Here is a 12,712-nt window from a genome sequence, read left to right as displayed (position 1 = left end):
TCTCTCAACTGTTTACTTTCATTTTAGACATAACCAACTGAGTCTATATGTAAACCTTGTGTGTTTTGACAGTATTAGCGCTAAAGATAATTTAGTTCAGTAATCAAGCGCTGTTTGATAGGCTTTTTAGTGCGCGTGCTTCGGATGTACATGCTCAGAAAAAGCGCATGTCAGATTTAACCGGCAATGCTTTAAAGCACATGCAAATAATGTACTTTTGCGATTGCAAATAAGTGCAGTGTCCCGTGAGAGTAACTCTACCGCTGAGTTAACACTGAATGTATGCGGTGTTGTACAGTATATTGAGACGGAGGCGCCAGAACTGTAACTGATAGAATATGCGCTGCAGCACGATACTACGATATTTCTTCAAAAGCAGATCATTGAGACATTTTTATCGTCCACGATCAAAAATCGTCATATCGCACACCCAGGGCTCCAGACTAACATTTGAGAGCAGTGGCACCAGCGCTACTAAGTTTTACAGATGGTGGCGCCAGGAGCAGATTTGGTAGCGCTGGGGGTGGTGTGCGGGAGTATTAAAATATAGATAATTGAATCATAAAATTACTATTGTTTTGCATTAATAAGTGCATAATAAGTGCATATTTCTACCACAACACCATGGTTACAGTTAGCACTACCCAGAGCCGTTGAGAAAGTGTGTTTCTCAACGGCTCTGGCGTTACCGCTTCTGGTTTCCTGACGTATGTCAGCGCTGTTTATAACAGAGATTTCTGTGCAGAATTTGAATGATCCTCACTAGATCACGCAGCAACCATATCATTGTGCGGCGAATTCTCACTGGATCTCGCAGCACTGTTGCATCTGTGCAGTAACAGAGTCGCGAAATCAACTTTAGCTCCAGAGTAAAGCTGTTCTGAGCTCGGACAAGTTTGTTTGCGTCGCGGTGCTGAAACGTAGCGCGGTTTAGTTTCGCTTTAGTTTCGTTTGCCATTTGATGTTTCTCAAATGTAACAGAAATGGCAGCGCTTATGAGTTGGACAACGCGGTGGTCGTGCCAGTGTGACCGCTCACAAAAATCAGTCGCACCGGCAGAAAAAATGGTCGCTAAATGCGACCATTTAGTCGCAGTCTGGAGCACTGCGCACACCCCTAGTTGGAGCAATGTACTTTTTCTACGAAAAATTCAGTAAGATTTTTTAACTCTACTTCTACAATATAATATAATATGAATGAATGCACATCAGGTGTGTTTTTATTTAATTCAATTTACTAATGTAACTATTATAAATAAAACGGTATATATCCTGTCATAATTGTACAGAATGGTCATATTCTGTACATGCAACTTAGCTAGACTTATAGTAAAAAAAAATCATTAAATTCAATCAAATTCACCATCAATACAGAAGCTGTATTTATTACATCCACCATGTTTTCTCACTGACTCACCACCAACTCGAAAGTTTCCCACTTGTAAAAGCTACTTTGTGGTGGCGTTCATGTGCCTTCAACTCATAAAAACAATCTTTCTGACATTATTTATATTCCAAAGCGACTATACAATGCAATTATCGTCAAGCATGCAAATCGTGTGGAAAAAGCACACACATTTGGATTTATGCTGAATGAGAGGTAATTTGTTTGTATAAAGTGTTTCCCACATGCCAGCAGTTCGTTTAATTTTAAATAAATTAATTTAGGTTGGGTGTATTTTATAATAATGTTTGTATATCGAATGCCACTATAATTTATGTCTGTTTTATATGAATTTGTTTTGTGAATATCATTAAATTTAAATGTTTTATTGTTGAGTGAGGGCAACTAAAATGCATGGTCATAGTGTTTATAACGTTTGTGAGCGTTTGATTTTATTTACCGGAATTTTACATCATTTCTGAATGCAAACTTAAAATGTTGGCATGTACACTAGAGCCGCGTTTCCACCGAAATTACCTGGTGCTTTTTTTCCCCCAGACCTGTTGCTTTCTGCGTTTCCACCGCGGTCTAAAGTACCGTGAAGATTAGGCAAATAGTCTGGTGACGTAGGTCTGCGCGCATTTCTCAATACAAAGTACGCAAATTTCAGACTTGTATCCTCGGTAGTTCAGACTTTGCGAGTTCGACTCAGGAGTGTGATCTCCCGTGGACGGGATGATGCAAGTCCTGTAATTCTGCAAACAGCAGCGTACTTGATAACATGAGTCTTTATATTTATATTTAAAATAAGACGAAATATGATATCAAATACCACCTCCTCCTTTCGTTTTCATTTAAACATTAATAGCCGCAGAAATGTAGTTCAGGTATTGCCTCTTTTTATTTTCATTTTAACATATTAATAGATTAATAGATTAATTGAATAAAGACCAAAGATTACCTGTTAGATTTACCCAAAACAAATTATATTTGATGTTTAACCACTTAAGAGACAACAGAGCCAGCGGCAAATGTCAGAAGGACTAGCCGAGTCGAGGCTGCTCTAGTCTGGAAACATGAGCACTGAGCTCCCGCTGATCGCGTGGAGTTGATCGTCTCCGAAATCGGCGAAACACATTTTTAAATAGGCGCTGTCTTTATAAATAAACAGCAGATTTAAGTTTTAAACAACTACATTCACGCCTGAAATACTTTTAAAACTACATAGCCAGCGGCAAATGTCAGAAGGACTAGCCGAGGTGAGGCTGCTCTCGTCGGGAAACATGAGCACTGAGCTCACATCTCCGAAATCAGAAAAGCACATTTTCAAATAGACGCTGTCTTTATAAATAAACCGCAGATTTGATTTTTAAGCATCTACATTCTCACCTGAAATACTCTTAAAACTACATTTCATGATACAATAATAAACAAAATTATGCGAATAAATGGTGGTTGAAATGCAATGCTGCATGAACTCAACCAATCAGCGTGCTCCGCGCCCAAGTCCCGCCCCCGAAAGTTCCGGACCTTTGAAAAAGTACTACCTCGCGAGCAGGGACTTTCTGAGGGGCAATTTTTTACCCAGAACTTTATTTAGATCCTGGTTCCTGCGGTGGAAACACACCGAGTACCGGCCCAAAGTCCCTAGTTCCTGGGTAAAGTACCAGCGGTGAAAACGCGGCTTAACAAGACTTATCTGTGGTTTTTTTTCTTTCAACAATGCAATTTTGAGCTGGTGTGACTAGGGCTGGGAAAAAAATTTTTGATTTTTTGATTAATTGTTTTTTTAAATGACGTTGATTCGATATCGATTCTCAAAAGCCGCGAACCGATCTTTTCCGGTATTTATTTCAGCAAACATTTAACACAAGATCTGATTAATGTGAATCTTATAATTTGTCTTCTCCACTAGATGTCACCCTCTTATTTACCTTACCTTGCGCGATGTTACAACAGAAAGCCTGTCATTCAATTCAGTGCTTATCATAGCGGTGATACTGTTGACAAGAACCAAGAACAAAGCAATATGCGTGATATGCCATGCTCAGGTGAAATGCTATAGTAATACTACAAATCTGCAGAAGCATTTGACATCACGCATAAGGTGCCATGATTTCCGCAATGAATGAATGAATGAATGTACTATAAATCTGCGGAAGCATTTGATATCACACATAAGGCGCCATGATTTCTGCAATGAATGAATGGCGGATGGCGCGGCGCACTGTTTTGTTTACTACACACATACTAAAGCGCGGATGATGCTCGCGGTGTTTTCAGCTTCTGCCGTCTCACTATATGACGATATGAACACACAAATATCATCTCCAGCTGCTCTGAGAGTCATTTCATTAACATTTTACCGTTGTAGGGTATCAGACCGAATCAGACTATTTAAGATTCGATCAAGAACATGGTTGAAACACGAGGAGTCGAATTCCACAGAAAGGCCCAAGACGACAGGATTTTCGTAAATCAGATCCTAGCGTCAGCCAGTCTGAAGCAACCCTAACCAACCAACTCTTTCACAGAACAGCTTGCAACACCTAGAGGACAAGAACCAGACTGAGATTCCTTAGGAGACCTTTTACTCTCTGGTCTTCACAGAACATGTCCTTATGTTCACAGAATGACACGGAAACTGTCTTTTGCAGATGTAGATGCACCAAAATGAACTCAAAAGGACTTATAAACGAATATCAGTCCATTGCTTAACTCCATATCATGTATGTAACCCACACATTTGACTATCATGCTCTAATCACTCATTGTGTATGTATTTTGAATAACTATTGAATAGTTTACAGGATTATATTCATGTTGGGTATGAATGAGTTTGATCATGTTTAGTATGTGTGTGTTTGAATCTTCTTGCTTGAAACGTTTCTTCCAATCAATTATTTGTCAAATGTATCATATTCTTGTTATAGAAACCATGTCCAAAATTATACTCTGCAAGAGCGGGGAAATTCGGACCATGTGACTGATAAGATAACATTGATTTATGAATTGGGAGGAGAAACATAACACCCCGAGCAAAGACGATATCTAATTGGTCAAGACACCATTTGGGAGGTGTCCCACAGCCCGGTTTAAATACTCAGGACACCATCACATTACGCTTTTTAGCTTTTAGCTTCTAGCCTTTAGTCATGCTTTTAGGTTTTTCCTTGCCTTTTTGCCACCGCGTTTTGACGCTGCTTTTTAGCACTCTTTGAGCATGCTCTGGCTTACATGCCAGCAGCTCCTCTAAAACCATGACGAGAAAACCCATCTAGTCTCGTTACTTCTATTCTTCTACTTTAATTAATTATCCGTTGAGAGTTTCGTGTTCTGAGTTAAGTTTTGCCGCAACAACGTGTCTCCGAGGTCACCTCGAGTCTGTGACTGCCTCAAAACTTCAACCAGCCCACAACTCCGCATCTTCAGCCAACGCCCAACCACTGGCTTCCCAAGACGTCACTTCAACGACTACTGAACTTCCAGCCAAGGAACTCAAGGCGAGGGTTAATTAAGTGATCGATGGTTGTTCAGGTCTATGCAATTGCACATATTGCTATAAACTTGGGATTTCACATTTTCATTCTCTTAAACTCATTCTTTCCTCACTTTCTCTCTTCCTGCAACTTGTGTAAATGTGTGAGTGTGTGTGTTTATGTGTTAGACTAGTTTATATGTCTTAGTTGTATCGAATAAAGCCTTATTTATATTGAAAATAGAAGTATCTTGTGTTTTGTGCTTACAAGTTAATGTCTCAAATTCCCTATAAAATCTTAAATGATTCCCTTTGAGGTAAATTGACCTGTTTCCCTTACACCGTTTAATTTGAGAAAACTACCTTCATATTATGATATGATATCACATACACAGCAGCTGCAAGTTCTTCACGGCAACCCGTCAAAATAAAAGTTTGGTTTAATGTGAAGAAACTGTGTCAGAAATATATATTACTATTTAGCAGTCTTAAGACTCAATGTAACAACAATGCTACTACTACTACTACTATAACTTTTTAATTTTAGCAGTAAACATCTGTTGTGCAGCACATTGTTTGCCAAAAAATAAAAGGGTTTAAGTTTCTCTTGATTAGGATAAATTAAATGAATGTTTTATGCCTTCATCTGATTACCAAAAAAATAAGAAAAGCATTTTATAGGGCCCTATTGTTGTTTAAAAAAAGGACCCTATACAAAAAAAAATAAAAAATAGGTTTAAAATACAGGCCTGCGGCTTTTAATTTCTTTGTATTAATTCACCATTTGTAAACTGATGTTTACTGTTCAATTTTTTTTAGAAATATCAATAGCATTTGTATTAAAACTATATTCACTGAATGTAATCAAAAAAATCGAGAATCGAATCGAGCTTGCGAATCGAAATTGAATCAGGACATCTGAATCGATACCCAGCCCTAGATGTGATGTCAGGAGTGACTTGTTTTCCCAAAAACTGGGTGATTTTTTTTTTTGGACAGGTGGTGTGAGATACTGACCAGCAGGTGTGGATGAGCTGGACGGGGCGCCGCCGGCGGAGCGCTGGCTGGGTGTCGTGCGAACAGCCCACTGCATGGACCGCGGCGCCTGGGCCGCACTGTTAGCATGCGCTGAGCCCGTGGTTCTCTCTAGAGGCTCGTCCAACAGGAAAGTCTCCTGATCCACATCATCACTCTGACTGCTGCTGCTGTCCGAGTCACTGGAGTCATTCGACTGGGAGTCGTCCTCGGAGAAGAAAGCAGGAACACTGCTGGCACCTTCAGGAAAAAACAGAGTGGAAGGTTATGCTGAAGCCGACATCACAATTATCAAACGCACACAATTTATTTTTTACGTTATGGTTTAAAGGTTTAAAAGTTTGTTTTTCTGCACCATAGTGGCATCAAACAGAATTACAACACAGTTGGTTTGAGTGACTAGGGTTGCAAAAAGGTGGAAAATTTCCAGTAAATTTCTGAAACATTTCAGAAATTTTGGGAACTTTCCAGGATTTTTTTTTTAATATTCCAGGGATTTTTGGAAAGTTTCCAGAAATTTATCGGAAATTTTCCACCCCTTTGCAACCCTATGAGTGACATGTGCTCAACCAATGGCGTGAGTTTTGGGAGGGGCTACCTGTTTGTTTGACCTATAGCAAATGCGAGGTGTTACAAAAATGTTTGAAAATTAATTATTTGCAATTCTATTTGATGACACTCCAGGTATAGGAATTAAACAATTTTGTCCCTCTTTGTTCTTCATTGTTGTTTGATTTTTTTCCCTTTTCTTTTTGTTTTTCTACAACATCAGGCAAAGCATCTGCCAACAAAAAATGGCTTTTTGGATAACTCAGGTACATTTACATTTATTTGAATGTGGATTAATGTACACGTTCATTTAAATAAATATAAAAATTTAAAATAAAATAAAAATAAATTTTGGGTAAATTAATCAAAATAAGTAAAATAAGTACCCTGGACCACAAAACCAGTCATAAGGGTAATTTATACATCATCTGAAAGCTGAATAAATAAGCTTTCCATTGATGTATGGTTTGTTAGGATAGGACTATTTGGCAGAGATACAACCATTTGAAAATCTGGAATCTGAGGGTGCAAAAAAATACAAATAAATAAATAAAAATATTGAGAAAATCGCCTTTAAAGTTGTCCAAATTAAGTTCTTAGCAATACATATTACTAATCAAAAATTAAGTTTTGATATATTTACGGAAGAAAATTTATAAAATATCTTCATGGAACATGATCTTTACTTAATATCCTAATGATTTTTGGAATAAAAGAAAAACCGATAATTATGACTCACAATGTATTGTTGGCTACTGCTACAAATATACCTGTGCTACTTGTGACTGCTTTTGTGCTCCAGGGTCAAACTTAGATACATTAGTTAGATTAGTATAGACAATTTAGCCTGTCATTTCTGCCAATAGTAGATAAACACTCAATTTGATAGGAAAAATGAAAAATAGACTGGTTGATCCACCAAATATAATTCTACAGGTGCCACAGGGACAAATTCAAAACAAAATGCGTTTATAGTTTTTATCTGAAGCCATTATAGCTTCCTGTACACTCAGCAGGTTATGTGGAGAGCAAAACAAAATAGGAAGGAGCACCACAATTACAGTAATTGCTGCAATTTTGATAAAGTGAAGCACCTGCTTCAGATCCAGCGGTGGCGGCGGTCACAACGCTCCTGCGGCCACTGGCGTTGTCTTGGTTGCTATGGTTACTCTCACTGTCACTCTCGGTCTCAGCAGCAGCCAATAAATCCAGCTCCATGTCGCTCCCTGTAAGAAAAACGATTAGCAATTATTTGTGACCTCAGCCTCGTTTATAGAAGAAACTGTTGGCTTCTAGACAAAAGGACAACGAGCGCCAGTGTTTCAAACACATTTGTGTTTTTCTTGTAATACAAAAATTCTTAATAGCGCAGCAGGAAATGCACTGCCACGTAGGGCTGGGCAATATGGGCAAAAATATTATCGCAGTATTTTTTTCCCATATCATTCGATATCGATATTTATCACGATATTCATTTCATACCATTAATGGGAAGGAAATACATCTCACATGTTTGTTAGATGTGAAGAATGAATGTAAACATAACTTGTCTGTTTACAAGTGAACTCCACACAGTAAACTAATTATAGTAAAATAATAATTTAGATCCCCATGAAATCAAACATTTTTTTCCCCACAAATTCTGTGTTTCCCTTTTATTTTTTTCTGGATTCAGTGTTTTATTATTAATAAAAATATTGAGAAAATCGCCTTTAAAGTTGTCCAAATTAAGTTCTTAGCAATACATATTACTAATCAAAAATTAAGTTTTGATATATTTACGGAAGAAAATTTATAAAATATCTTCATGGAACATGATCTTTACTTAATATCCTAATGATTTTTGGAATAAAAGAAAAACCGATAATTATGACTCACAATGTATTGTTGGCTACTGCTACAAATATACCTGTGCTACTTGTGACTGCTTTTGTGCTCCAGGGTCAAACTTAGATACATTAGTTAGATTAGTATAGACAATTTAGCCTGTCATTTCTGCCAATAGTAGATAAACACTCAATTTGATAGGAAAAATGAAAAATAGACTGGTTGATCCACCAAATATAATTCTACAGGTGCCACAGGGACAAATTCAAAACAAAATGCGTTTATAGTTTTTATCTGAAGCCATTATAGCTTCCTGTACACTCAGCAGGTTATGTGGAGAGCAAAACAAAATAGGAAGGAGCACCACAATTACAGTAATTGCTGCAATTTTGATAAAGTGAAGCACCTGCTTCAGATCCAGCGGTGGCGGCGGTCACAACGCTCCTGCGGCCACTGGCGTTGTCTTGGTTGCTATGGTTACTCTCACTGTCACTCTCGGTCTCAGCAGCAGCCAATAAATCCAGCTCCATGTCGCTCCCTGTAAGAAAAACGATTAGCAATTATTTGTGACCTCAGCCTCGTTTATAGAAGAAACTGTTGGCTTCTAGACAAAAGGACAACGAGCGCCAGTGTTTCAAACACATTTGTGTTTTTCTTGTAATACAAAAATTCTTAATAGCGCAGCAGGAAATGCACTGCCACGTAGGGCTGGGCAATATGGGCAAAAATATTATCGCAGTATTTTTTTCCCATATCATTCGATATCGATATTTATCACGATATTCATTTCATACCATTAATGGGAAGGAAATACATCTCACATGTTTGTTAGATGTGAAGAATGAATGTAAACATAACTTGTCTGTTTACAAGTGAACTCCACACAGTAAACTAATTATAGTAAAATAATAATTTAGATCCCCATGAAATCAAACATTTTTTTCCCCACAAATTCTGTGTTTCCCTTTTATTTTTTTCTGGATTCAGTGTTTTATTATTTAGCACAAAATTATTATCAAAAATTTTCGAATTAAATGCATTAATAAAAATTCAACAAATTAATCGATCTTTTAAAATGCAATCAAATGAAAATATAACAATTTACAAAAAATCTGATTTTTTTTTTTTTTTAATTTTGTGAAATAAGCTGCTGCAAAACAGAACTTAATTATTAAATCATGGATAAAAATATATTGGGTTGCATAATATTCCTTATTATTTTTAAAATGAGGAGGACTACATTTAACTATTAAAAAAGGTCATATTATTCTCGTCACATTTTCTTCAAGTTAAACCAAACTTTTACTTTGGTGGTTTGTTCTAAATATTGATTTATCCCTCAGCCATACTGGCATGTGTTCTAAGAACGTAAATAACACCTTATGAGATTAAACAAATTTCTGTGTCTCATTCGCAAGTCCTGTTAAGCGTGTAGTGTCTGTGCGATCATGTGTTTACCATCTTCATCGTGTTCATCATGCTGCCCTTCGGCCTCTGCGTTCTCCTCGCCCTGCTCCTCCTGGTCATCATGGTGATCCTCCTCACCTGCAACGCCCTCCACAACCTCCACCTGAACAAGTGAACAGCCAGGGAGCATTTAGAGAAAGAGCTTCAGGCAAAACAAACAAACTTTAAAACAAGTGATAGAACAATATAGCATCGCACCTCTTCTACGTCAGCAGAAACAATATCATCCTGCTCCTCGTCGCGGCCACGGGCCGTTTGGGACTGGCTGCTGCGGCGGGGCTGAGGGTTCCTGATGATGTAAGAAGAGGCTGACTGACTGGAGCTGAGAGGCACAAGACAGCAGACAACACCAGCATTAATGACAACTTCAATAAGATCTATTAGAGTACTCTGCAATAGCTTCAGTGTAGCAACAGCTTCAACTTAAATCTGACAACGCATCTGTAATAGGGTTTGTTATAAACAACACGTAAAACAAACAGGGTTCGGCTGATGCATGTTTCTGTTGATGGATGCACATTCTGGCTTCCCAATACATTAAAACAACAGCGATGGAAAAAAAAAAAAACGTGGACAAAGCATTCACTCTTGTTCAATGCGAGTGCCGTATGCTGGAATATGAGCAGTCATTTATTCTGTCATCGTGCTGATAGCGCACATGCACAGGTGAGACCTGAACAGCACACTTTGATATCGGTGTTTAAAGTAAACTCATTTAAGCTTTGCCAGTTTAAACATTTAAGAGACAGAAGACGCGAGCTCGCGCGCACAGTGAGAAGATTTGTGCGTGCGCTCATCCGAAGCGCACAAACCCACGCCTCAGAACACGTGAAAATATTAAGCTCTCTGTGAAATATTGTGTTTGAATGGACAAATTCACACAAAAATTATGTCAAAATGACCATCTTGGTAAATATCCTATAGCAGACATAGCCGGCTCAACGTACAGTTTCAGTGCACTGGATCAGTGCATTCTCTTAAAGTGACAGCACTTTCTATTTTATTAATATTAATCATACAGCAAGAACAAGGAAATCACTCACTGCTCTTGATTGAAGAGCTTTTGTAACTTTAATTTATACAGTAAAATATGCAATGTTATTTTACATTTACATTACTTTATTCAATTTCTGTACCTAAAAACTCATGTTAGACCTAACTAAAAAACCTGAAAATCACTTTATTTTATTTGTATCTTTACTCTATTGTATTTATTTGTGCTGTTGCTTGTAGTTAGATAGATTATTCTTATTTTCTTTATTTTTATTTGACAGTATATTTTTTTCTAATTCTTAATCTACAATAGTGGTTCTCAATCCAGTGGCCTCAGCAAACTTCCAAGGTGGTGTTATAATGACTTAAAATGTTTTTTAATTAAGCTTTAAAATAGCTTAAATTATAAAAAAAATATTTATTATTTTAATTCATACCCTCAAGCCAGAATTACCATTGTCTTGGAAAAAACAGGATATATAAAACCTACTTTTAGCCAAAAAACCCTAAAAATTTGATTTCTAGACCTGAAAACTCATGTACATAAATTAATAAATTTTTTGATTATACATTTTTCTAGTTATGCCAAGCTATAAAATTGTATTGGATCGAAAAAGCTCTGTAGTTTTAATTGTGGGGGGCAAAATATAATATAATGCAATATAATGATGATTTAAAGTAGGGATGGGTCACGATTTTCAAATATTCGATTAGTTGATTTAATTATAGAATTTCTAATAGGTTGTGCGATTATTGTCTTAAAAAATGTCCCCATGTTTTCCGTGCTGATGCAGTGGTGACGCGTTCATGTAAGCAGAGGGTGGCGCTGCCAACAGACTTGTGTGGCATAAAAAAAAAGACTTGCGTAGCATATAATGGTTACAGTAACTTGGGACGATATCAAATAAGCTCTTTGCGGACCACAAACACCCCCGACTGGGTTAGAGGTGTGGCTGAATCCGTATTCAGAAAGGCGCGGAACACAAATAACGCGTTCTACGGAGCCACTAAAGGGACATGATTAGCCGCTTGCTAACGGTAGCCTGTTACATTACAGTACATAACATTTCACTTACCACATAAACAGAGTAAGGAGAGATGACTGATAGGATGATGGCGAATGATTTGCAGATCCTGAGCACAACTGACAAACATCTAATCTTGTAAAATGTGTGGTAAGTACTGCCGAGTGCTGCTCCGTGATGTGATCGCGAATCTCGAAAGTGAAAGTAAAAAACAAGCGCGCGTTCATAAGCGATTTCAATGCAACGCATGTTAATAACGGCTCCCTGATGCCCACAGTTTACATACAGTGTAATTACACAAAGATATAATTGCGACAGAAGATATTGAAGTATATTTTTCCTCCCATCTCGTATCTATTCCCTTCAGGGATTCAATTTTTTTAAATGGAAATGTCCTAGCCTTATGAGCAGTTGATTTATGCTAATCGACGGACTGTTATGTTAATAAGTGCTGTCATTTGGTTATGTTTATTGTATTAATATGTTTCAGCACGTTACACGTCATTATATGGCTTGAGTTAAGGTAGCCTAACTTCTGAATTAAACAGTTTATCATACAGATTGGAAGCGTGAATCCCATCTCTCTCCATCTCTCTCTGTTTATGGGTGCTTGTGCGTGCTTGCGGGGGAGGGGTGCGATTTTTGAATAATAATCTAATAATACCCAGCGATTTTTGAATATTATTTTTGCTTGGAATGCCCATCCCTAATTTAGAGATTAAAGGGGTCATATGATGCGATTTAAATTTTTCCTTTCTCTTTGGAGTGTTACAAGCTCTTGGTGCATAAAGAATATCTGTAAAGTTGCAAAGACTAAAGTCTCAAATCCAAAGAAATATTCTTTATAAAAGTTCAGAGTCAGCCACACCTACCTAAAACGGCTCGTTCTAACACGCCCCCACATATCTACCTCACTATGTGGGAAGATTTGCATAATGCCGCCCAAATGTTCACG

General features: G+C 37.5%; 1 protein-coding gene across 5 annotated transcripts in view; it reads right to left on the bottom strand.

Annotated features, from left to right (window-relative positions):
* Positions 1–12,712, bottom strand: part of LOC107677650 (E3 ubiquitin-protein ligase UBR5) — a 90,592-nt gene that overhangs the window by 25,569 nt on the left and 52,311 nt on the right. For all 5 annotated transcript variants that reach the window (XM_016472637.1, XM_016472639.1, XM_016472638.1 and 2 more), the window contains 4 exons: positions 9,938–10,061; positions 9,731–9,842; positions 8,679–8,810; positions 5,879–6,136 (listed from right to left, as the gene is read on the bottom strand). In XM_016472637.1, coding sequence (XP_016328123.1) covers positions 5,879–6,136; positions 8,679–8,810; positions 9,731–9,842; positions 9,938–10,061 — 626 coding nt within the window. The remainder of the gene's footprint in view (positions 1–5,878; positions 6,137–8,678; positions 8,811–9,730; positions 9,843–9,937; positions 10,062–12,712) is intronic.

This window comes from Sinocyclocheilus anshuiensis, unplaced genomic scaffold (genome assembly GCF_001515605.1).
Source record: "Sinocyclocheilus anshuiensis isolate Anshui unplaced genomic scaffold, SAMN03320099.WGS_v1.1 scaffold796, whole genome shotgun sequence".
In the NCBI taxonomy this organism is placed as follows: domain Eukaryota; kingdom Metazoa; phylum Chordata; class Actinopteri; order Cypriniformes; family Cyprinidae; genus Sinocyclocheilus; species Sinocyclocheilus anshuiensis.
The sequence above is the reverse complement of the archived record's forward strand: the minus strand, read 5'-3'. Positions and strand labels throughout refer to the sequence as shown.